The 26,041-nt window shown below is 35.1% G+C and overlaps 3 protein-coding genes across 3 annotated transcripts; 2 read left to right on the top strand and 1 right to left on the bottom strand.

Annotated features, from left to right (window-relative positions):
- The first annotated feature begins 664 nt into the window (after nt 1-664).
- On the top strand, nt 665-3,343 carry LOC133284664 (leucine-rich repeat receptor-like protein kinase PXC1). The gene is made up of 2 exons (XM_061481732.1): nt 665-2,048; nt 2,667-3,343. The coding sequence occupies exons 1-2, from the start codon at nt 665-667 to the stop codon at nt 3,341-3,343; spliced, it is 2,061 nt and encodes a 686-aa protein (XP_061337716.1).
- A 1,042-nt stretch (nt 3,344-4,385) lies between these two features.
- On the bottom strand, nt 4,386-9,270 carry LOC133284649 (uridylate kinase PUMPKIN, chloroplastic). Its single transcript, XM_061481716.1, has 7 exons — nt 8,455-9,270; nt 7,698-7,842; nt 7,456-7,509; nt 7,272-7,363; nt 5,432-5,667; nt 5,102-5,272; nt 4,386-4,834 (listed from the first exon to the last, which is right to left on the bottom strand). The coding sequence occupies exons 1-7, from the start codon at nt 9,144-9,146 to the stop codon at nt 4,737-4,739; spliced, it is 1,488 nt and encodes a 495-aa protein (XP_061337700.1). The 5' UTR covers nt 9,147-9,270; the 3' UTR covers nt 4,386-4,736.
- Nucleotides 9,271-17,883: 8,613 nt separating this feature from the next.
- On the top strand, nt 17,884-25,571 carry LOC133284635 (pyruvate kinase 1, cytosolic). The gene is made up of 16 exons (XM_061481698.1): nt 17,884-18,102; nt 18,202-18,298; nt 18,465-18,562; nt 18,887-19,042; nt 19,484-19,561; nt 19,869-20,000; nt 20,135-20,215; nt 20,347-20,418; nt 20,527-20,616; nt 21,108-21,252; nt 21,602-21,690; nt 23,374-23,469; nt 23,677-23,744; nt 23,935-24,034; nt 24,582-24,641; nt 25,035-25,571. Exons 1-16 carry the CDS (start codon nt 18,034-18,036, stop codon nt 25,185-25,187), a joined length of 1,584 nt encoding a protein of 527 aa, XP_061337682.1. The 5' UTR covers nt 17,884-18,033; the 3' UTR covers nt 25,188-25,571.
- The last annotated feature ends 470 nt before the right edge of the window (nt 25,572-26,041 follow it).

The raw sequence follows: 26,041 nt of genomic DNA, 5'->3' as shown, positions 1-26,041 counted from the left end.
TATGAAGTGACTATAAATTAGCCATTGAAATATATCATTCTGCATAACTAATTAAAGGTAATAAAGTGTTGTCGCGGAAGCTTATTATAATAATCAACTAGGGAAAGAAAGAAAGATTTAATTTCAACAATTAGTAATTGTAAATCATAAACAAATAGAATAGGGGTGAAATGAGGAATTTCATTACTATAAAGAAAAGGGACCATATTTCAGATCATCAGGATCAAGAAGGATAACACATTTTCTTCTTTTACACTTTTGCAGAACACACCAAGCAAAAAGAAAAAGCAAAATTTCGTTGCTCATCATTCTTCAACTTCTTTAGAGGAGTGGACAACAGCAATCATTCACACAACAACCATCCCCCTTCTTCCAAATCCCACAAACCATAATCATCATATATATTCCATCTGTCCTAATCACCACAACATATAATAATAACACAACCAATGCTCTCTCTCACAAACACATAAACATTCACATTCTCTCTCACTCTCTTTCTAATCATGCCACATGAATATCCTTCAAAACTTTGTCTTGGATGATCATTTTCACTTGTTATAATTTTCAAAACACTAGCATTATTTCCACTTCCCGCCTAAGACAAGACAAGGCTCCCAACATCATGAACAAGGTTCATTTTCATTTTCATTTTCATCCTATGATGAAGAAGAAGAACCATGTCTTGTTCTTCTTATTCTTCTTTCACTTACCATGTCTTTCATTGAGTCTCAACCACCACAACGACACCCATGCACTCACCCTCTTCCGCAGCCAAGCCGACTTACACGGCTCCCTCCTCCAAAACTGGACCGGCGGCGACGCCTGCCCCGCCGCATGGCGTGGCGTCCGCTGCTCCCCAAACGGCCGAGTCACATCACTCTCCCTCCCTTCCCTCAACCTCCGAGGAACCATTGACCCACTCACACCCCTCACCCACCTCCGCCTCCTCGACCTCCACGAAAATCGCTTAAACGGCACCGTTTCGCCTCTCCTCTCAAACTGCACCAACCTCAAGCTCCTCTACCTCGCCGGAAACGACTTCTCCGGCGAGATTCCGCCGGAAATATCCTCGGTAAAAGGCCTCCTCCGCCTTGACCTCTCCGATAACAACATACATGGAAATCTCCCAAAAGAACTTTCCCATTTGACTCAGCTTCTAACACTGAGGCTCCAAAACAACGTGCTCTCAGGTCACATACCTGATCTTTCATCTTCAATGGTGAACCTCAGGGAACTTAACATGACCAACAACGAGTTCTATGGACAGTTACCAAACCCAATGCTCAAAAAGTTCGGTTATGAAAGCTTCTCTGGTAATGAAGGACTATGTGGTGGTGGTTCAACTCAATTACCGGTTTGTTCTTCCACTGAAACAACCCCACCTTCTTTTTCTGAACCGGTTCAAACCGTTCCTTCAAACCCAAGCTCGTTGCCACAAACAAGCGTTATAGCAAGACCTGAAAACCAACAACAACAACAACATAAAGGGTTAAGCCCTGGAGCCATTGTTGCCATTGTTGTTGCAAACTGTGTGGCTTTGTTGGTGGTGACATCTTTCGTTGTTGCTCATTGTTGTGCTAGAGGTAGAAGCTCTAATTCCTTTGTGGGTAGTGGTGAGAGTGGGAAGAGAAAAAGTGGGAGTAGTTATGGGAGTGAGAAGAAGGTTTATGCCAATGATGGTGGTGGTGGTGGTGGTTGTGATAGTGATGGAACAAATGGTACTGATAGGAGCAAGCTTGTGTTTTTTGATAGGAGGAGTGAGTTTGAGCTTGAGGATTTGCTTCGTGCTTCTGCGGAGATGCTTGGGAAGGGTAGTTTGGGAACTGTTTATAGGGCAGTGCTTGATGATGGATCCACTGTTGCTGTTAAGAGGCTTAAGGATGCTAACCCTTGTGCTAGGAATGAGTTTGAACAGTATATGGATGTGATTGGGAAGCTTAAGCACCCTAATATCGTTAGACTCAGAGCTTATTACTATGCCAAGGAAGAAAAGCTTCTTGTCTATGATTATCTCTCCAATGGAAGCTTGCATGCCCTTCTTCATGGTTTGTCTTATTCTATCATCTGTTTCCTATACTTTGTTCACACTTTTCTTACACTTTTATATTTATCAAGAATTTATTGATACTTGGCTACTCTACTCTACATCACTCTTATACGATATGAGCTAACAACAAGTTGTTTCTCTATTGACTATCTTATAGACCTTGTTAACTAGTAATTCTTAACCAAATTTGCTGGTATAGAAATGGTGTACACAAAATGGCTCGCATGAAACATCTTTTATTCAAATAATTCTTTTGGAAATTCAAGTGTGAGGGATATGATAAAATCACACATTGTTTAGGATTGACCCAAGTGAGAATAATATAAATGGAAGGACTCTATAAAATCATTCCCCATTAAATCCCGATTAGTGAGGGTAGGCAGGGTGAAGACAATCCTTGTATATTTGCAAAGAAGCTGTTTTTCATATTAGAATTGTGACCTTTCAGTCACAGAGAAACAATTTTACCACTGCTCGAAGCTCGCCCTCAAATGGAAGGAATCATATATTAATCTTTTAAATTTTGGGCGGAGATGTTGTGTTAAGTTCATTTGTCAATTAATGGTCTATTCAAATGATTTTTTTTGTAATTTTGGGTTTTATTGGATATTGATAGGGAATCGAGGTCCGGGAAGAATTCCATTGGATTGGACAACAAGAATAAGCTTGGTGTTAGGGGCAGCAAGAGGGCTTGCTCGGATTCATGCAGAGTATAGTGCAGCAAAAGTGCCTCATGGGAACGTGAAATCATCCAATGTGCTTCTTGACAAGAATGGTGTTGCTTGCATCTCTGATTTTGGGTTGTCACTGCTTTTGAACCCGGTTCACGCCGTTGCAAGATTGGGAGGGTACAAGGCTCCTGAACAAGCAGAACAGAAGAGGCTATCTCAACAAGCAGACGTGTACAGTTTTGGGGTGTTGTTGTTGGAAGTTCTTACAGGGAAAGCACCTTCATCACAATACCCTTCACCAGCACGTCCTCGTATGGATGAAGAGGAACAACAAGCATTGGATCTTCCAAAATGGGTTCGTTCAGTTGTGAAGGAAGAGTGGACAGGAGAGGTGTTTGATCAAGAACTCTTGCGTTACAAAAACATTGAGGAAGAACTTGTTTCAATGCTGCATGTTGGGTTGGCTTGTGTGGTTCCACAGCCAGAGAAGAGGCCAACCATGGTACAAGTTGTCAAGATGATTGAGGATATAAGGGTGGAGCAATCTCCTATTGGAGAGGACTATGATGAATCACGCAATTCACTTTCACCTTCCCTTCCCACCACTGAAGATGGGGTCTAGCTTAGGAGTGTATAATTAATTGCATGGTATATAGTGTCATTCTATATATAGCTAGTTCCAGTGCGGTTAACTTTCTTTGCTCCTCTGCTAGTTGCATTAATTGTGTTGAGTTTTATTTGTAAGATTTGTGAGCTTTGTGGAATCCCATTGTTGAAAGTAGCAAAAAATCTCATGATCTTGAGCTTGAGCTTAGAATAAATTTTGTCTAGTTGAATTGTATAATACATTTGAAGTTTGCATCAGTGGACGGTCATAATCCGCAATCATGAATTGTGTCTGCTGTTTCTTTAACACTTCTTAATTGGAAATCGCTTAATTAAATTTCTACCATTTTTTAAGATGAAAGTAGTTCAAGAGTAACTTAAATCCCTCTCGTTTGCAACTCTAAAATCATGGAATCGTGTTAGGAAAGCCAAATCCTTAAAATTGCTTTCAAAAGCAAGGCGTGCAATATATTATTTCCATGCAAGTTCATTATGAATTAAACGCATCCCAGAAATCGCTTGTAAGTTACAACAAGTGAGTACCTTCGAATTATTGAACATGGGAATTCCAAACCTCAAAAGACAAAAAGGTTTCACGTTCCATGCCGAGATGAGATTTAAGAAAAGAAGAAATAACTAATTTGGTAAAGTTATATGCATGTGGGGCTTCAAATATTACGATAGACTTCCCCCGTGGAAATCCTTTCTTCAGTAGTGGGACTTACTTAAACCAATAAAAAAGGGACAAATTCCTTTTTACTTTTATATCTCTTCTTTATTTATTTTTTAGATAAACCACTTGCATATTCTCCAGAAAACAATTCTATTTAAGATGAAAACATCTATATTATAATAGAACTAGTTCTTCCAAAGGAATTTTTTATATTCACAGGACTTAAACTCAAAATCTACTTAAACGAAATCAAATATGTACCATTTAAACTAATCTCTTTAGTCTCTTTATTTTGCATATCGGCTCTGTTTTTCCTCTACTAAAATCCGAGGAAAAATGGGCTTAATCGAAGTGATTAATACATATGCAATAATAAATAAAGTTGAATTTTGAGTTAAATTACTCCGTATTTGTTTGCATTAACTAACAAAGAAAAGCTACTGCTAATACATTACTATGCTACAACTCATCCTGGAATAATATACACAAGCATTTTTTTTTTTCTTTTTACAGAAGCACATAATAAAAGTACAACCACCGCCTAAAAAACATAGGGATAGGGAATTTGTGATTTCAGCTCCAAAACGCAGTTCCCACTAACTTCGCCAGATACACTGTGAATCTGTCCAGATTTGATATTTTCTTCTCCAAGCATCTCAGTGGTGGAAAGTATCCCTCCCACTCAACTTAATGGTTCCAGTATGCGCAATAATAATTAAGTCGGTTGAATTAATTGTTAGCTTATTGCTCCAGTTTGGTCAATTAGCGTGCCAACTTGTTCTCCACACAAAGCTTTTGAGATGTTCCCAGGCTCCAATATATTAAAAACCACAACTGTACAAGCAAATGGGGGAATAAAATTCATCACATAAAATATATAATAAAATGCCCACTTTGTCGGTTACTTTATGTTGGGGTACTCATAAACTTCAACATAAAAGTAAAATATTAACTCTAGGAGAACTACGACTAAGCACCAACTATTTTTCTTGCATAGGCAGTGCCTACCGATTTAAGTACGCAAGGTCCTATTCATGCAAGAATACCTAAAGCACCAAGCCAGAAACATACCCATAGAAAGACCAAATGCTACATACTAACCAGGAATAGCATTTTCCTCACAGAATGTTAGTGCTGCCATATCCATAGAGGTGACACCTCTTGACACCAGCTCCCTGAAAGATATGTGCTCGAAAGTGAAATTGTTGTCGCGGGAGTTGCAGTCATATACACCATCTACGTTAGTACCCTTGAGGACTGCCTCAGCATTAACTGCAATGTAGAAAGATGTATATGCTATTGGTTGCAAGAAAGAAAGAAAGAAAAAAGAAAAACATACATATGTGTTGCCCATATGTGTATACTATGCTGGGAAAAAAAGGTAATAAGAAATTCATTTAAAAAAATAAGAAGAATAGGACAGCAGTATACGCTCTGAAGCACGTAGAGCTGCAGCAATGTCAGTTGAGAAGAGTGGATTGCCAGTGCCAAAACCAATGCCACCAAATATAACAACTCTTCCTTTCTCAAGATGTCTGATGGCCCGCTGCCTATTGTATGGTTCAGCAAACTCCTGCATGGCAACTGAAGATTGTACACGAGTCTGAACTCCCATCTTCTCTAGAGTTGATTGGAGCAATATTGAATTCATCACAGTTGCCATCATCCTGGCATATTCAAGAAGCCACTTATCATTTAGGTCCATATTTTAAAGTAAAGCAGATACAAAAGTAAATCACTTTTTTTTTTTTTGAATACCAAAAGTAAATCACTTTAGAAGATAATACATTAACCAGAAAGATTAAAAAGGAGATCTCATGGCATCCTAAGTATGTAAACAATAGACTAAAGGCCATGCATGCACCAGCCCCAATATTTCCCATGTGCAAGGCATCAGGAAGATACTTGCCTGAGCACAACGTTGCCTACAAAGTTAAAGCATCAAAAACACATTTATGCTTTCAGAGAGAAAAGAAACACATAAACCAGATAAAAATAATAATATAAGTTGACAGCTTCAACTGTTACACAAGAAACAAATTGTTTTAAAAATTTTAATATAAATTTATTCATCATAAAACCCTAAAATCAAAACTGCCCAAATTTAAATTGAGGTGAGTCTTTTATCCTCTTTGTAGTCTAGTGACCCAGACAAGGTAAGAGCTCTGCAAACGCCACTACCAATTTTCCTTACAAATCAAAGTTCACTTCCCAGCAGTGGCCTTCTCTGGCACTATCACCAAGGTGCTACCTCTCCCACATCACAACTTTAGCTATATCTTCATTGTTTACCTTGGATCATCCATTTGTAATCAGGATAGGATGGTAGCATTGAAACCTAAGGGGGCGTTTGTTTTAGGCTTTGTTATAATCTAAAGGCGGGAACGAAATATTCCCACGTTTGGTTCAAGTTTATATATATATATATATATATATATATATATTCCCAAGAATCAATTATTCCAAGGAAATTGGTAAGCCCGCATTTTGGTCCATTTTCATTCCCATGAGACATTGGCTATCACAACAATGTGGGCATCAATCATATTGTGCAAAAGTACAAAAATACTCACCCATTAATCTCTAACTCCCACGTTCCACTTGCCACTCCCACGTTCCACTTGCCACTCCCTCTTCCTTCCCCTGCTTTCTCTCTCTCACACTCAGACTCAACATTTTGTTAAGCCTGTCTATTTTACTCCATGCAGTTATATCTATAGCTGGCAGTAAGGTTCTACTACTTGGTTCCCTATCTGCATTTTGTTAAGCCTGTCTATTTTACTCCATGCAGTTATCTCTATAGCTATCTAACAGCTTGGCAGGAAGGTTCTACTTCTTGGTTCCCTATCTGCATTCCCCTCCAAATCTTACATCTCTAGGGAACAGAGAGTCAGTTACTGGGACAAATTTTTCATCAATTACATTTAAAAGAATAATATTAAATAATATTTTATATAGTAAGGGCATTTTGAGAAATATCACATATATTCCTACGAAATGCATTGTGAATCAAACAAACTTTTAAGCTATTTCCAAGAATTTTAAATGCTAACCAAACAGATATTTCTAAAATACCCAAGAATAGCATTCTAGGTCATAGTATTACTAGGAATGTGATTCCAAGGAATGTAATTAGAAACCTTGAAACAAACGCCCTCTAAATCTATTTTTCCATTTATTTATTTAATTATTTATTTATTGTGATTAACTTATAGTAAAATTATAATGGCGTAAATAAAATATACAAAGAAATTTTAGTGATTAACCTTACCCAACTTGGTATGCAGTACATCTTTCTAAACCTGTTGCAGTTACCCATGCATCTCCACAGAAGAAATTACGACCTCCAACAACAATCGCCACCTGAAATATCACACAAAAAGAAGCATGCGTCAGCTAAACTGAAAAGGGTAGCAGAATACCAAACTCCTAAGGACAATCAAGAGAACTGATACCTCCACACCAAGGCGGGAAGCTATCGCAACTTCTCTTGATACTAACATGGCCACCTGGCGATTAATTTAAACAAACAAACGGAGTAAGTTTTCTCCCAACATCCAGATAACAATTACACCTCTCCTTGAAAAAGACCAAAGAGGTCATGACTCATGAGTCAAATAATACAGTCAAACTTTTCACATATTTATAACCATACCACAACCGTTTTTTCATTTTTAGTTACAACCAAACCACAAACCTTAGGGTCAATATTGCAGGTATCAGAACCAGTAAGAGCTGCTCCACTAATTTTGAGGACTACCCTCCGCCATCTAAGGTTTGACAATGCTTTGGACTTCATGCTATTTACTTGACCTCCACTGCTGGGCGTTGCCACTCCATATCTAGAAAAAAAAAACAGGGGAAGGCTCAACGTTCACAATATTACAAGAACAAGTAAAAGAAAAGTGTAAAATAATTTGTATTGAATGACATTCAACATTAAATAGTCCAAATAATTACAATAAAGTCAATATGCTACTTCATCCTAGTAACACCACCTAGCAGTACAAATTGGAATTACCATATTAAGTTACCAATGTGATTTGTGAACCAGAAGTGCACCAGTGAAGATAGCATGACACTTATTTGCAACAATACCAATGAAGAAAGCAAATTTTCAGTATCAGTCAAATCCATACACCCCTATTTATTCCAGAATCCTATTCTACAGTCTAAAGTCTAAATTTGTGCATAAATAACATGACCAAAAGTCCATATCATGTAATGCTAAGATTATACAAAATATAACATGCTTCAAAACTACACCAAAGAGTAAAATTAAGTATTTATGATGCAGCAAATGAACAGATTCAGGCACTAGGAAGATAAACAATGTACTAAAAATCAGAAAACAAAATGAACAAATCCTCAGGTAAATATAAAGCACAGTGAAATTACAACTTCCACTAATACTTTATACTACACATCAATATAAAGATTACGCTGCTTAATACCTCTTGGATTGCCTGGGTGAATTCCCAGAAGAAGAAACAGCTTTATCCTCATCTGCAAACTTTGCAGGCAGAGAATTACCAACGATCTGTTCCATTTGTTTGAACCAAGGCCAATGACTGGTCGAAATGCAGCCATTGCTCATCCTATGCCTCTCTAGCTTGTACCTCTTCTTCAGGTTATCCACCTTGTTCTTGCACTGCTCCACGCTCTTCGATTGGTTCTCGCATCGCTCACTCACCACCGTCGCAACCTCCTCCCAATCCCTCCCTCTCAGGTTCCCCCGATTCAGCTGCGTGAACTTCTCCGTGTAAGCCTCAAGGAGGCACACGATCGCTGTGTCGCTCCACTCCTCCCTGTCCTTCCGGTACTCCGCTCCTCCTCCTCCGCTGCCGCTGCCACCGCCGCTGCAGCTTGAAGCAGCCGCCGCCGCCTTCGATCTCTTGTTGAATCCGTACTGCGTCGTTCCGTCGCCGATCTCCTCCCGCTCCTTTCTCTTCTCGCTCCCGCAGTCGTCGTCGAAGGGATTTCCGTAGTCTTCGGCGTCGTCGGAGGCGGGTTTCTGCTCGACGGATGAGACGGCGACGATGGCGGTGGAGAAGTGGTGGTGCGGCGGGTAGGGTTGGTGGAGGTGGTGGTGGTGGTTGTCGTCACGGAGGAGTGAGAAATCGTCGTCATCGTCGCAAGAGGCCATAAGGGGTAAGAAGGGAAAGGACGTTAGGTTTGGGGAACGGCGTCGTCGGGGACGTTAGGGAAAGAGAGTGGGGCGTTGAGTTGAGAGAAAGTGTGTGTGGGAGGGTTTGACGGAGCGTGCCTTCCGTGAGTTGGTCTGGTATTTGCCGTCACGCGTGGTCACGGTCCCGTTAAGTGATGAGAGCAAGTATATTCCACGCGCCATTCGCTCTCTTAGCTTGGAGGAGATGGACCTCGACGATCACGGGCCATGGTCATCCACATTGGGCCAACATTGTTCGAATTTTGTATAAAATTAAAGTGATCAATTTTATTTTATTTTTAAGAAAATTATACTTTCTTCCTAATTTTTTAAAATAATTTTTAGTTTGAATTAACTCAATAAATTTAAAATTTTAAGTAATCGAGTCACATCAAGTAAAACTCAATGAAAACATTCGTTTTAATTGATTTTTAAGTATGTGACATTTTGGCTCAAGATGTGATTACTTAACCAAGTTTTTCTTTTTATAAATATTGCGAATGAGATTCACTTTATACAATTTTTAGAAGAAAAAATTTAAGTATTAGGGGGCGTTTGTTACGATGAAAAAAAAATATTTTGCCAGGAGAGTTGGGTGGGGAAATTAAGTTGGCTATGTTTGGTACATGGAAGAGTTAAAAATTGAGTGGGAGATATGTTTTCCCGTCAACCATGTTTACACATAATTTCCTTATCAAAGTTTCCCTCAAAGGTATGGTAAAAAGTATTTGTCAGGCGATGGGAACGACAACTAAAATTTGCAAGACAAAAATATCCAGTGCCTTAGTTTAATTGTGGTGTGTGGTGCGCAGTGTGCAGTGTTCATGAACTACATTTTTTTATGTCTTACAAAGCTTTTTCTTTTATTTTTGTGACCTTGCAGTGTTGAGGAAGAAGCTTGCGATACCATATTCAAGCTTCAAAGGATACCCAATTTCAGGTAGCATGTCTTTGTTGTGATGTATATGGATTCTCTACATCTCTACTGCTTTCTTGTTCCATTTCGTGTGCTCTCAATTTTTTTTATGGGGTTCTTTTTATTCACTCCTGTCTGTCATAAAACCCATAAGAATGGGGTTATTTGGTAATTTTGGTTTTCTTTTTCATCAATATTTTACAATTATCGAAACATAACATCAGTAAAATTCATTCAATTTTTTCGGTAAAATTTTGGCCTACCAACACTTTTTTTTAACATACCCGGTAAAAAAAAATTCTCACTTTTTTCCAAGAAAATATTTGTTCCCGATAAAAAAAAAAAATTATCCTGTACCTAACGCCCCCTTAAGTCAATATTTCCTCATCTGTGTAATCCCTATCTTAATTAACTCACATTCCCACCTCCTTGTGTTTCCACCTCCTTGTGTTTCAATCACTTATCAATGATTCTAGCGCCAAGTGTTCTTTAATAAAAAGATTTGTTTTTTTTGCAGTCAATGTAGATAACTTAAAAAAAATTCTTACTTGACATTAGAATAAAAAAAATTTTATATTATACCTAGATGGATAAATTAAATACGTAAATTTTTAAATAGCTTTAAAGAATTATGTGTAACTGAAATTGTAAAATAAAATAAAAAAGAAGAGAAAAAATGTGATTTAAACCACAAACCTTGTATCTAGAGAACAATTCATTTTTAATTCCTCTTGTCTTAAAAAAAAAAGAACAATTCATTTAAAAAAAAATTACAATAAAGAATAACGTATTTCGTATATAAATATAGTTACACGAAATATATCTATCTCAACTTCTAAAAAATTATATGCCGCATTCACTGTCATAATTATAAGATTTCATCTGTATTCTTATTTGTGATTTTATAACCACATTTTCTTTTAACTTTGATATTGCTACATATAACTTATATAAATGAAATTTTATATATTATCATTGGGATATATTATATTTACTATCATTTTTTCTAACTACCTCTTATTATCAATTTTGTTATCGTTGGATTAAAATCAAATTAACGGTTACAAAGTAATATCAAGTGAGAGCCGTTGATTTGATTTTGATCCATGATAACAAAATTGGTAATAATAAATAATAAGAAAAAAAAGTACTAAGTATAACATTCTCCTCATTCATTTATACTTTGATCCTTGGGCATATGACACATAATGCTCGTATTGTACTCTTAAACTTAAATTAGAGTAAAATTTCAAGGTTTTTTTTTTTTTTTTTTTTTGTATTTCTACTAATTGATTCATATTTTAGGACTAATCCAATTGGGGGTTGAAAGCAGTTAAGGACTCTCCTTCCTAACATATGCGCTTCCCGGGTCTTGAACTTGCATTACGGAGATTTTGAGCAGCTACTACCACTCGACTAACACTTTGTTGGTAGTAAAATTTCAAGTTGGGTCTAATTAATGTGTGAAAAAAGTCCAAAGGAGAATGAGGGTTCTCTTGTCTCTTTTATAAGTCATATTCAACCTTTATAGCCTTCAAGAGAGAGTGGTTGTGGATGGTACATCATCAAGAGAGTCAAAGAGAAAAACATAAGTGCTCACACACTAGTTCCACTAACTTGAGAATAGCTTGGAAGGTTCATACATCTAAGAGGAGCTATCTATGAAGAAGGATAAAAACTCAAAGGAGGAGCCTCTTGCACACCTATAGTTCATCAAGAGGTATGTCTTATGTGTTTATTATGGACAATGAGGATTCAATCACATATTTAATTCACATATGATCCTTACGCTTCCAGTGTATCAATTCCTTACAGTTCCTTTGTGCATTTTTAGTGGCAGATGGTGGTGGGACACTAGCAATGAATCCAACACTTAGTATATGTATAATTGAGTTAAAGTATGTAGAATGGAAGGAGCATGTGTAACTGAGAATTTGAGCTTTCACAATTATAGCATGAGAAAGATTGGGGGCTTGTGTAATATGATCCAACAAGTGGATATCAATGTTATTATAAAGAACCAATTCAACCCAAAAGCTTAAGTTGTTGGGTGAGGCTACATTAATGATTTTATATATTTCAACACAACCTCACAAGAGAGCCTTCAACACCCCCCCTCACAAGAGAGTCTATTGGGCTTGAAAGGTGAATGATGCAACAGGTCCAGCTTATCTGTGCTAAGAAATTCCACAAGAGAAAGTGGGGGGCGATGATCGAACTCGAGACACGAGGCTCTGATACCATGTAAAGAACCAATTCAACCAAAAAACTTAAGTTGTTAGGTGAAACTACATTAATGATTTTATATATTTCAACAGTATATAATAGGATTTGCATTGATATAGGAGAAGTGGTCGAGAAAACCATGCGACACCAAAGTGTCCGTTGTAGCCTGGTGCCAATGTGTAGGTGCAGGTGTGGTGTGGCGGTGGAGTGTTATGTTGATGTAGATAAATAGTACTATTAGCTATGATGCTGTGCACATGTAACTTGTCTAAGGTGTCAGAATAGGGAAAAATTTAATATATTCCAGGCTCACCATTTATTCAGTAGTCCCTTTTTATAAATGGAAAATTTTCTTCCATTTTTACTCTTTTCTTTTTTATTTTTTCCTCCTTCGTCCCTCTTTTTTTTCTATTTTTGGGGAGGGACCACCATGGTCCTGGCTCATAAAAAATCTTCTCGTGAGAATAGTGTGACTTTGCGCTACATATGTAAACAAGCAAATAGCTGAGGTATTAGTGTAACATGATTATTGAGTCTGCAGAGCAAAGCCAATTGTGTAGCAATTGGATGAGGTAATTTGACAGTTTGCGGTTGCTTCTCTAGAAAGATTTGGTGTTGGACTTGAACCATTATGAATAAATCCTAGACATTCTAGCCCGGTATATAGGTTCAAAAGATGCACAAAAGATATATACTTTTTAAATTTTACATATAAAAAAGGCTAAAATATAATTTACTCCCTTGAACTTTTGATCATGTTTCAAATTACTCACCTTATGCTTTTAATTATTTCAATTAACCCTCTGTACTTTGTGATTGTATCAAATCAACATACTTATTAAAACTTTCATAATGGTGTTAAATCTCACATTCCCAAACCCCAATTGGTTGAAGCAAAGTAAGAAACTAAAAGGAAAAGCCATTGAAGCATATAAGTACCAACCAAATTTGATCGAGTTTTCAAGGAACAGCTCTAGTGCTCTAATAATCAGGAATGGCAGAAAAGCGATATCCTTTGGCACCTCTGCGAACCCCTCGCTCTTTTTGATCGAATCGCCGATGGCCCCTTCCCGAAGCCCCAAGGTGCTTTTATCATTAAACAACTTCTCGATCATTAGAGCATTAGAGCTGTTCCAAAGGATACCTCTTTTTTGCCATTCCTGATTATTAGAGCATAAAATCAAGTTTGAGGGGTTCGATAAAAAAGGATACCAATTCGATCAAAAAGAGTTAGGGGTTCTTGACTAAAATATATGTGCTTGACTAAGAACCATGTATAAAGTAACTGAGTAAAGTTTGCTATTTAAATCAATGTTTTAAAAGTTTACACTACTTTATTTTTATATATTTATTTATTATTAATAATACATAATGTGATATTCTCTATATTAGTTAAAATAGATGGTGTTACACACGTAAGGGTATACACTATAATTATTATTTTTATTATTTATTCTTTTTTTATTTTTTTGGGTTATTACACTCCATATGTTAAATTAAATACAGATGGGGTCTCAAAGAGTCAAACGACTGAAACAACTTGTGAAGGGCTTCTTTTGCTGCAAGAATTGGACATTTGCTACTTTACAAGAGGAACTCTGAGGAGTGTTAAAAGGGTTGCAGTTAGCTTTGGACGCAAGTTGGAGAAATGTTTTGGTAGAAAACCACTGTCAAATAATTATTGCATTGTTTTCTAAGAAAGGCAATGAAGCTCATGAATCCCACCTACTGACTCGAATACAAGCATTTGTTAGTCGTCAATGAAATATTCGGTTTATGCATATTCTTCGGGAGGGCAACCAGTGCGCAAATTGGTTGACAAACTATCTGTTGGTGCACATGGAGTTACCTGATGAAGCTCACTTCTCTGAACCCCCACAAGACTATGGTGTCATCTTTAGGCTGACAATAGGGGTGTGGTTTTGCTAGGTATGTGCAAACTCACAAGGAGCTTCTCTGTATGATCTTTTCTCTGTTTTTTTTTCCTTTCCTTTCTGTCTTTAGTTTCAATGTATATATATAAAAAAGATATTAATTTCCTATTAAAATTGTTGGATTTCAAAATCAAATTTTGGCTAAACTTATTTACTTGTATTTTATTTTATTTTTATTTTATTTTATTTGTAAATTATGATATTTGTTTTTGGTATGCTGTATTTTACGATTTTATCTTATCATTATTCACTTTAGAATAAATTATAGATTATCTCCGATGCTTTCATCTTTTTTTTTTAATTAATTTTTTAAGTTTTTTATCAGTTAATCTCTTTTGATTTCTTAAGCTTTAAAGTTTCAAACCATAGTTAACGTTAGATGACAAATTAATAGTATGAAATTAAATAAAAATTTCAAAATATAAGTTGTACAAAAAGCTCAGTTATTATAAAGTAACTCTTTATTTTAGAGAAAAAAATAAAAAATTATTAAAAATGAAATTAACAATAAAAGTATTATGTACATGTCTAACAAACTGTTTATTCGTAAAAACATATTATCTTTTTTTTTTAAATGATTTAGATAATAACATTTAATATAATTTCATTTCATACCTGCCCCTTGTCCATTACTTTTATTTTGTTGGATCTGGGTCAACTCCTTTTCAAGGGACCACCGATATAAACAGCGGCTGCGGCTCATTGGAATTGACAAAGGACGGTCACCACTGACCAGTCACCACCAGCAGTCACTACTTTATATATAAATAAATGGATGATCCGAATTTTTTTACTTGAATATATAATATTATAATTTCGAGGTTTTGGAGCTGCGTTAATAGTATAACCGAAAGATAACAGGTTGGAGTCTAGGCAATAGTCTTTTTGAAAAAATAATAAATAATATAAAGGTAACATTATTCCACACAATAAATTCTTATCTCAATTCTTACAAGTGGAGAAATATTATGCAATGATATTTGCCCTGTAAAATATGGGAAATATTATACCTTTCATTAAGTAAGTTTGTCGCCTTATTATTTTTTCCTTTTTTAACGGTTAGTTGGTGGCAAGTAGAACATGATGGAGAAAGGGAGTGAAGGGAGTGGAGGACGTCACCGAAGAGAGAGAAGAAAAATATATCAAATGACAATTCTTGATTTAATTTTATTTGATCGATATAAGAGATGTGATAAACTTAATTGATGATAAATATAATCTCTATCATAAATATTATAATTTAAAATAAGGAATTTTTTTTGTCATTTTAAATAACACAATTTTGTGTCATTTTGAAAGACACAATTTCATATTTTGTTATATATTTATTGATTTTTTGCATTCTCTTTCCTCCATAAAATTAGAAGAAGAGAGAAAGAGATAGTATTGTTGAGGAGAGAGAATATAAAAAATCAATAATTATGCACCATTTCACTTGAAATGATGTAAAGTTGTATCATTTAAAACGATAAATATTTTTTTTAAAATAAATAAATAAATAAAAGTTTAATGTTTCTGCTTTGGGGAGGTTATAGTCACTACCTCTTTTTCTTACTACTAAATCTTAACCGTTGATTTCTGTCAATCTAACGCTTATAATTTATTAAATTACAATAGTTAGATTGACGGAAATCAAAAGTTAAGATTTGATAGTAAAAGATAGTAAGAAAAATATGTAGTAACTATAACCTCTCCTTTCTGCTTTTACTGCAGAAATTTTTTTCTACCACACTCATATAAAAGTGACTGTATCACATTATAAAGAGAAGAGAAAAAAATATTTGTGGGATTCACTTAGGGAAAAATGTTTCTGCAGTTAATGCAGATAAGTTATCTACATTTATTTCCAAAACGACGTCGTTTTGGTATGAAAATCTTAAAAAATTATAAATATAAAGACTATTATAACCCTGAAATAAATTCAAATTACAAAAATACTATGATTTCCGTCCCAAAACGACGTCGTATTGGGCTTACTGCAGATAACTTATCTGCAGTAATTGCAGAAAAAATGAACCATTTCACTTATTTTGTGAGTGTGACAGAATTTTTTTTATGCAGCAAAAGCATAAATATTTTTTTCAATAAATAAATAAAATTATAAATTAATATTCCAAATTAACATAAAATTATTGGAATAAATCCTCTTGTGTTAGTTAATATGACCATATAATCTGAGAGAATCATAATTATTTATCGACAAATCAATAATAATGGAGAATAAGAAAAAAAACATTAAAATAAAGAAGGGGATTACTTATCTCATGTAGTACGAGATAAGTTGTCTCATGTTAAGAGACAAATAAAGTGGGCCCTACCAACTTTTAGAAAAAAAAAAGAGGCACATTTTTCGAAAGGAGACTGACATGAGAGATTCATTTTATGCAACATAAGAGTATGATTTCCCAATAAAGAATGAAAAAATGATCAATGTTGATTTACTAATAAAATGGTGAGTGTTGTTAATCTCACGTTAAAGGAGACAAGCAGTCTCATGTCATAGAGACAAGTAGTCTCATGTCATAGAGACAAATATGTGGGCCTCACTGTTTGATAAAAAAAAATAAGAAAAAAATTCAAGAGACCCACCTTTTTATTTGTGTAGGAGAGAAAAGTTGTCTCCTTTAACATGAGAAAATATTTTTCCTAAAATGATTAACAAGGTGTTTGGTAGAAAGTGTTAATCTTATTTACTCATGTTTGGTGTCAAATTTCTAAAAAATTTCTGAGAATTTGATTTTTTCGATATTTTATTTTGTGTGTAAAATTTTATGAAAATATCATTCAAGAATACCACCCATTGAGTGTTATTCTAAGATTTCTATGACAAGGAAAAATTTAATACAACCAAACATAGTATCAAGAAAATTAACTCATTATTCATGTAAATATTTTGGCTACCAAACAATTTTTTAGTAACATTTGCAAAAAAATTATTTTTCCACCGTATTCCTGAAAATTGTTATTCACGGATAAATTTTTTTTTCTACTGTGTCAAGTATCTCCTAAAATTCTCAATGATGTAATTATGGAGAAAACTATTCTCATGTTATATGAGGTAAAATTTTCTTCCTACACACCTTTCGATAATCGTGCAATTTTTTTATTTTTTATTTTTTAGATGGTTGGCCCTATCTCTATGTGTCTATAACATCATATTCTTTCACTCATGCAAGATTAGATAAACGTTATAATTATATTAACTAACACATACTAGTATCCACAAATTATATTGTCCCAGGCGAAAACATCCAAAAATTTCACCTCACATGCTCACTAAACACCACCATGTGTTCCGTGCCTTTCTTCTTGGCGTCACCTACCCCATCACTCGGTCACGTGCCTAACCATTGCTTTCCCCTTCTCCACGAAACAAAATCTCATTCTCCTCTCACATCCTACTTACCCAAAATAAATAAAAAATAAAAAGCCTCGGACCGCAGTCACCGTACTACGTTTCTGTTACAAAGGTCCATCACAAGAAAATATCAATTCACAAACGTGGTGGGTTGGGGGTCTATCGAACAGCTGGTATTCTGCCACGTGTTATTCTAGAAATTATATGTTTTCTTTTTTCTTTTTCACAAAAGAAAAAAAACCAAACATATTACGAAAAACAACACAACAGTGCAAAAGCATATTCTTCAAAGGTTTCATTCAAAACAACAGCGTTTGAACGACGCAGCACGCCACTAGTTGTAGTTCAATATCGTAGAACTGTTTTGTCTCTCTGCTTTGTTTCTGTGCTGTGTTGTTTGTGATTGGAAGCCATATTCATCGATAACCAAACATGCCTTCCGGTCACTTGCTTCTCGAGGAACCAATTAGGATGGCCTCTATATTAGAGCCATCCAAGGCTGTTAGTCTCTTTTGCTTCTTCTTTTTCTTTTTTCCCCTTTCAATGAAACATCATTTGTATCAGATTTGCTTTATGATTTATGATTTATGGTTTTTGCAGAGTTTCTTTCCTGCTATGACAAAGATCGTTGGTACCCTGGGACCTAAATCTCGATCCGTTGAGGTTATTTCTGGTTGTCTCAAAGCTGGCATGTCTGGTATGTCACACTTTTCCCTTTTCTTTTCTTTTGTTGTTTCTTCACAAATTCTTAAATTGTGCACTGTTGTGTGAGACCCATTTCTCAAAAGCTAAGAGTTTTAGTGAAGGTTTGGTAAAGGGCTATCTGATGCATTATGGATTTTGTGATGCTTTGTTGTATGCAGTGGCTCGTTTTGACTTTTCCTGGGGTGACCCGGAGTCTCACCAGGAGACTTTGGAGAATTTGAAGACTGCTATTAAGAGTACTAAGAAGCTCTGTGCTGTGAGTTTTCTTCATTCTCTGTTGCTTTGCATGATATCTTTTGCTATCTAGACAATAGACACTAGTCCATAGAGAAGGGCAACTATTTTTGCTTTTTAAAAGTTGATTGCTTTGGTTAAAAGTAAAAGAAATAAATGAAAGTTGCTGTCTTTGTATGTTTGCTGTCCATTTTGTTAAGATTAGGCTTTTTTTTTTAGTAACTGCTTGAGGAATCTCCAATTTTTTGTATTCTAGCTTTTTTCCACTTCTCATGGATTTTATGTTAAAGATAAATAATGGGAAAGGAGCTGAGTGTTTGTTATGTTACTCTATTGCCTTTCACAGGTTATGCTGGACACAGTGGGTGCAGAGATGCAGGTTGTTAACAAAAGCAAGACACCGATCTCGCTTCTGGCAGATGGTCAGGTTGTTCTAACTCCTGACCAGGGACAAGAAGCCACACCAGAGATATTGCCTATCAATTTTGATGGACTCGCCAAGGTTCATTGATATTTTCCACCTTGTCATTTATGATGTGACTTTCTTGCGTGTACATTGTTTGCACGGAATATTAACCTGGATGATTTCTTTTAGTCAATTTTTTACGCTCATTGTTGCCTATGGAGTGCATGCTTGGAGTCAATTGCACTCCCCCCTCTGTGTTGCTTGGCTTTAATTAGCCATAGATTTTATCTATGTATGCAATTTAACTCTTGCTTATGGTGTTAGAAACAGCAAACTCTAATGAGTAGTTGATTCCCACATGAAAATTTTCTCTTCATGGCTCGAAATATCTTTAGATACATTCTGCTGGAATTGTAATTTGTTCCCTGCATAATTTATAAAATTACTATAATACATAGGCTCGTTTGTATTCTTTCCAATGCGATATTTGTGTTGGTTTTGAACCTTAATGTTTATCTTTATTCTTATTATTTACAGGCATTAAAGAAGGGAGACACTATTTTTATTGGTCAATACTTGTTCACAGGAAGTGAAACCACTTCTGTATGGCTAGAGGTAATATAAATTGAACCCAGAGTGCAAAGTTTATTTCCAATAGGTCGCTTTTTATTTTATTATTTTAGTGTTCTTGAGTTCTTCAGTATTTTTCTCAAATGATTTGTCTTGGTCCTTTTCACTTGGGTTTTGAGTTTGCATTTTTTTAATGTGCATCAACCATTTGTTTTGAGTCCATACTGTGATTTCTTGTAATTGAAAGTAAAATTTGTTGAATTGATGTTCTCTAAACCTTTGTTGGGCCTAAGCATTAAACAGAATATTTGACTTTCTACGTGCCTGATGAGTTCTACCTGAAGCTGTGCAGGTATCTGAAGTCAAAGGGCAAGATGTTGTTTGCATTATAAAGAACTCGGCTACGTTGGCTGGGTCATTGTTTACTTTGCATGCCTCTCAAATTCATATTGATTTGCCTACCCTCACTGAGAAAGATAAGGAGGTAAGTTCTGCTTTTGACTTGCATGTTTGAATGATTTACCTTTCATCACACGCGTAGTGTTTCTCTGTGCCTGCCTAGGAAAGAGGTTTTCTTAATGTTTCGTTGTTATTTTTATTTTATTTTATTTATTTCAGGTTATAAGCACCTGGGGAGTTAAAAACAAAATTGATTTTCTGTCACTGTCATATACTCGGCATGCTGAGGATGTTCGCCAGGTAATTTGAGTTCGTAATCCTTTACTTGTGTTTGTCATCTCATACTCAAATCATACTTGGTAATTTAAAATTAATTTTCTATTGATGTTTCATGTTTTCTATTAACAGACCTTTATATGTTTGTAATGCAGGCTCGTGAATTCCTTTCAAAGTTGGGCGATCTTAGTCAGACTCATATTTTTGCAAAGATTGAAAATGTTGAGGTGAGTTGCATATCTTCATAATGTACTGTGAAATTCTCATTTCTGTGTAAATTATATTCTTATTGGCTATGTGGATTCAATGGAATACGTATCTATGTTGTTTCTTAGGGATTGACCCATTTTGATGAGATTCTGCAAGAAGCTGATGGTATTATCCTTTCCCGTGGGAATTTGGGCATTGATCTTCCACCAGAGAAGGTCAGTTTCCTTGTTGAAACTCATTTTGTAGTTTGAAGTTTTGCAGTCTCATAACAATAATAAGTTTATTTTGGGTCTAATAAGTTCTATATATTTTCAAAAATATTCCACATGTCTAGCTTGGAAGTTGGAACTATAAAATCTAATATGATGTCTGCTGTGAAGATTCAGAAAACCATTAGTTTATCTATAGTTAACATGCCAACAGTTATCCAATGAGTGGAGGGCTGGAGGTTTATCCATAGACCTAAAAACACACACAAAAAAAGAACAAAAATAGTAGGTTGTTCTTGATGGATGCTGCATACTTTTGTAATGGAATAGATGTTAAATTGTTTGAGCTGAATCGACTTAATAAATTGCTAATTATGTCATTGCCCCTGGTGACAATTATATGTTTGTGACTGTCTCCATTTAGTGTATGCTGAATAGTTTTAAGACTGACTGTTACATGGATGTTGGTATTAATCAACTTCCATATGCTTTTGTAGGTCTTTTTATTTCAAAAATCTGCCCTTTACAAGTGTAATATGGCTGGGAAACCTGCTGTGCTTACACGTGTTGTGGATAGCATGACTGACAACTTAAGACCAACTCGTGCCGAAGCCACTGATGTTGCCAATGCTATTTTAGATGGTAATTCACTGGCTATATGATGCCACTTGTTAGACTGTCAGGTTGATAATAGGTTGCAGCATTTGATACTTGATCATCATTCATCTAAGACAGTTGAAAAATATTTCCTCTCTTTCTTAGATTTAGGTGGTTTTCGAACTACATTGATCTCATTTTTCTTTCATTATTGCTAATCTAGTCTGTTTGAAGCTATCTGTTAATTTTGGTTCTGTAGGTGATTTAATAGTGGGGAAGGGGCGATTTCAACCCTTCTCAATGATTTTTTGTTTCTTTTATCAGTGCTTGCCCACTGTGTTTCAGTTAGAGCCACTTAATGGATATGTTTCTTGAACTGTTAATAAATATACAGGAAGTGATGCAATACTTCTGGGTGCTGAGACCTTGCGTGGGTTGTACCCTATTGAGACTATTTCTACGGTTGGCAGAATTTGTTCAGAGGTAAGTTCATTTCATAGCTGATAGCTCATTAATTCTGTTCAATACATTGGATTTGTTCTATATGTTGATTCAGATTTAACGGTTTCTGATCAAAGTATTTTCTTTTTATGTTGGATATGAGCTCTGTTGGCTAAATAAATTTGGAAAAGGTTGATAGCTGTCTCTTGTAAACTGATATAGACTCCGGCCACTGTTGAAGATGTATTTTGGGAAAAGGTTTAGGAAAAGCAGGGGATATGAGCCCAGGGCAGCATGGGACATGTGTCTTCAGCTAATTAAGTGCGTACGTGGCAGGGGGTGCTGATTGGGGGAATGGAATTCGGTTAGATTAGAGGGGTATATAGAAAAGAGAGGAGAATGTAAGGGGCATGGAAAATGTGAGCAAGGATTAGGAAGGGAGAGAATCAGGCACTCTCGAAATTGTCCGAGCTATGAGCTATCTATATTTTTCTGTTCTTGTTCATCTAACTTCAAACATTTTAGCCCCACTATCACTGGTATTTCTCTAATATCAGTACATTAGAGGAGATATAGTGTAATCTGTTCCATCTTTTCTTTTAATTCTGGTCCAGTTTCCTCTCATAAGCACTTTTAATTTTACAATTTTTCAATTGGGGAAATTTTTAATATGTACAATATAGTTTTACTCATGAAAGATGTACTCAGCTGTTTATTGAGGCCTGTCATGGGTATTACTTACTGAATATCTTTCTGTTGTTCAATTAAGATATTATGTGAACTTGCCACTCCATGATTATTGATCCGTTATGCCGGAGGACTTGATATGGAACTACCACATGGAGAAAAACTGACATGGTGTCAGTATTTGGATCAGGAGCTACTACTTCATATATTGGTTTGGGAAATCAATAAATGGACCAGTTGAAAATGTTGTGGACTGGGCTCTGGGTTCAACTGCTGGATCTAAATTTCAATGCACATGAACTGACTTTTTCCAATATAATACAAGCATATTTTATGCTTGAAGATGCAATTCTTTAAATTGTTATTTTCCAGAGTCCATGTTACTAGATTACGATACTATGGTCTGAATGATCTGAGTTCATGCAACCAGATAATTTATTTTCTTTCAATTAATAAATTTATTTGTTTTCCATGATAAACAAACAAAATGAGACTTGATGAAGTCTATGTATAAGTTGCTTCATGAGAACTTATAGAATACTAGTCTGATTCATTAACATATTTAGACCTGTTTGAATATATATATATATATATATATATATATATATATATATATATATATCAACTGTAGTGGTCACAGTAGTTAATGATTTAATCAGTCATTGATTAGCTCCTGTACTTAGTGTATTCATAGTATGAATAAGATGGACTCTGTGTACATAATAAACAATTTCTATCAAACATTATGTTTCAACAAGAATTCTTAGGTATATCATTAAAATCCATTCATTTTTTATTCTAATATGAATTTTACGATGTATTCATGTCATGTCTGAATATAAAACTGGAAAGTATGTTACTCTCATTTCTCACCTATTCTGTTTCTCAATTTTGCTTCTTTCTATCTAATGGCGGTTTATCTTATTGTGGCCTTAGTTCTGCGAATCATTTGTTAAGAATTCCGTATAAAATGTTCTATTCAAAATGTCACACAAAATGTTGGCTGATAGCTCTGCCTTCCATTTCATGTCCTTGTAGGCTGAGAAAGTTTTCAATCAAGACCTTTATTTCAAGAAGACAGTGAAGTATGTTGGAGAACCCATGACCCACTTGGAATCTATTGCATCCTCTGCGGTAGTTACATTTAAATTTTTCTCATTAGTTTTTCTAATAGTATTTTCTCATGCATACCTTTCTCTCTCTTTCTTTTCTTTTCTTTTTCTTTTTATTTTAATTTTTTTCGAGAGAAGTTTTGGCCTATTGTTTGCTTTATTGGCTTGATGGTTGATTTTATTTCATCTTTGAAAGTGGGCTTCTTACATTCCAATCTTTACTTGTTAGGTACGAGCTGCTATTAAGGTGAAGGCTTCTATTATAATTTGCTTCACTTCATCTGGAAGGGCTGCAAGGTACTCTATGAATAATTAGTATTACATATAAATGTGTACATATGATCATATTTGGTATCTTGGAAAAATGAATCAGTCACTCTCAAGTTGGGTTCGACTTTGGAAACAAATATTATCCTTCCAATTAATATCCATATCAATTTTCTGTCTGTAAGACTTTCTGTCTGAAGATGTTAAATGCATTTGTCAGATTGATAGCAAAGTATAGGCCAACAATGCCAGTTCTCTCTGTTGTGATCCCCCGACTTAAGACAAATCAGCTAAAGTGGAGCTTTACTGGAGCTTTTGAGGTTGGAACTAAACTTTTGATTCTGGTGCTTATTTTCTGTTTTATCCATGGCTGTTATTGATGGTTTGTATGAGTATGGAAAAGACTTGAGTGCTAAGAAATGCTAATGAAATTTTACTTTATAAATGAATTTTCTTTTCCTTTTTTTTTTTTGCTTTTATTTGCTAAAGAAGAACAATTTATTCTGTTGTTTTATTTTTCAATTTTCCAGACTAAATGTTAACTCATTTGTGGGAAAGCTTATTTACATCTGATGTAATTAATATAATACTCTAGTAAATAATTTTATAAATAATATTTATAATATAGTTAAAATTTTACTGTTAAACATTCTCAGCTTATCGTAATTATTATATCTTGTTTGAAGTAAGTGCAGCCATGAATTATATTGATCTTTGGCAGATGCTGCTGTGCTTTCTGGGATATGGACACACTTATTGCATCTAATGATTAGAGAATTTTATTTACCACGATGTATTGTGCTGTTTACATTGGATCACCTTGTTTTTGTTTACCAAACTTACAAAGAAATTCAATTTCTGACACAGGCAAGGCAATCACTTATTGTAAGAGGTCTCTTTCCCATGCTTGCTGATCCGCGACATCCTGTAAGTGGTTTTTTTGGGAATTCAGAATTCTACTCAGTTATAATTTTTTCTTTGAAGTTTATAGGCATTGTTTTGTTGAGATTGTTCTTTAAGGGTAGACATTAGTTGCTGAATTGAGAGCAAGGTGAGAAGCTGGACTAGGGGTTGTTTACTCACTGAACTGATAGCTTCAATGCATATTCGGGCTCGATGAGTTCCTTGTAGCCCCTCATGGCTAGTTCTTATGATACTATCTGTGGTTGCATTGTTGGAACATAATCTTCATTCTGCATGAGGCGTATATTGCTGATGCTTTATGCTATAGTTGTCCATATAAATGTCCAATACTGTTATGCATGCTGCTTTACATGCACTCCATCATATAATGATCCTATATATACTCTGTGCCTGCAGGCTGAGTCAACAAGTGCAACAAACGAGTCTATTCTTAAGGTTGCCCTTGATCATGGAAAAGCATTGGGAATTATAAAGTCACATGATCGAGTTGTTGTTTGCCAGAAACTTGGTGATGCATCCGTGGTTAAGATTATTGAGCTTGAAGATTAAAGTGCATTTATCCAATCGCAGTTTAGTTTTACTTCTTTCTTCTTTTTTTTATTTGATCTTTCCCAAGATTTTGAAAGTTGCAGATTATTCTGCCAGAAGTTGAGGTTATCTCCACTTGGTTTTGATGGCTATTTTGTTCCCCTTGATGCAAATTATTAGTGGCTGTCAAACATAAAATCAAAGGGGGAATGAACCCTTGATGCCAATTTTTTGGGTTTAATATTCTTACTAGGACTGGGTTCGAAAAATGTGTTTATTGGCTACTATTGCCAAACTAGCAATGCTAATAGCTTGTGTTTCTAACGCCAATTGTGCACAGGCATATTTTATTCTTTGTTCTTTGTGGTCATGAACGAGTAGTACATGTTTAATGATGAACAACTTGTGGGGATCAAAATGGTTTACTTTAAAAGTGCTTAAAGTGCCATAATTCATTCAGGTTTGGGATTTATAGCCTTAAACTAGTTGGAGGAAATTTTAGTAAACTAGGTTGGTAACATCTTCCTTTCACTCTTCTCACTCCTTTTGCAAGTCGCTAGTTAATAACTTGATAGTATAAATAACTTAAATTTCCTTTAGCTTTTGTTTTAAATGGTCCATGACCTGTTTGTTTTGGATTGAATGTCAACAAGTTACAAATATTTCCTTTTCCTGTTTGCATTAGTAAAAGAAACGGACATTTGTTATGTTGTGGTGTGTTATTTTAAAATGAACATGTCTTTTAAATGCACAAATAAAAATGTATTTTTTTTTTAAAAAAAAAATTAAGATTATGATATGTATATATATCAAATTAAATTAAAGTACATGTAATTCTTTTTACGATGTGATGTAACATGGATGCAGTCAAGTGA

Source organism: Gastrolobium bilobum, unplaced genomic scaffold (assembly GCF_033153095.1).
Source record: "Gastrolobium bilobum isolate Gb01-03AN ecotype WA unplaced genomic scaffold, APGP_CSIRO_Gbil_v1 utg8088, whole genome shotgun sequence".
NCBI lineage: Eukaryota > Viridiplantae > Streptophyta > Magnoliopsida > Fabales > Fabaceae > Gastrolobium > Gastrolobium bilobum.
This window is presented reverse-complemented; position numbering and strand designations above follow the sequence as displayed.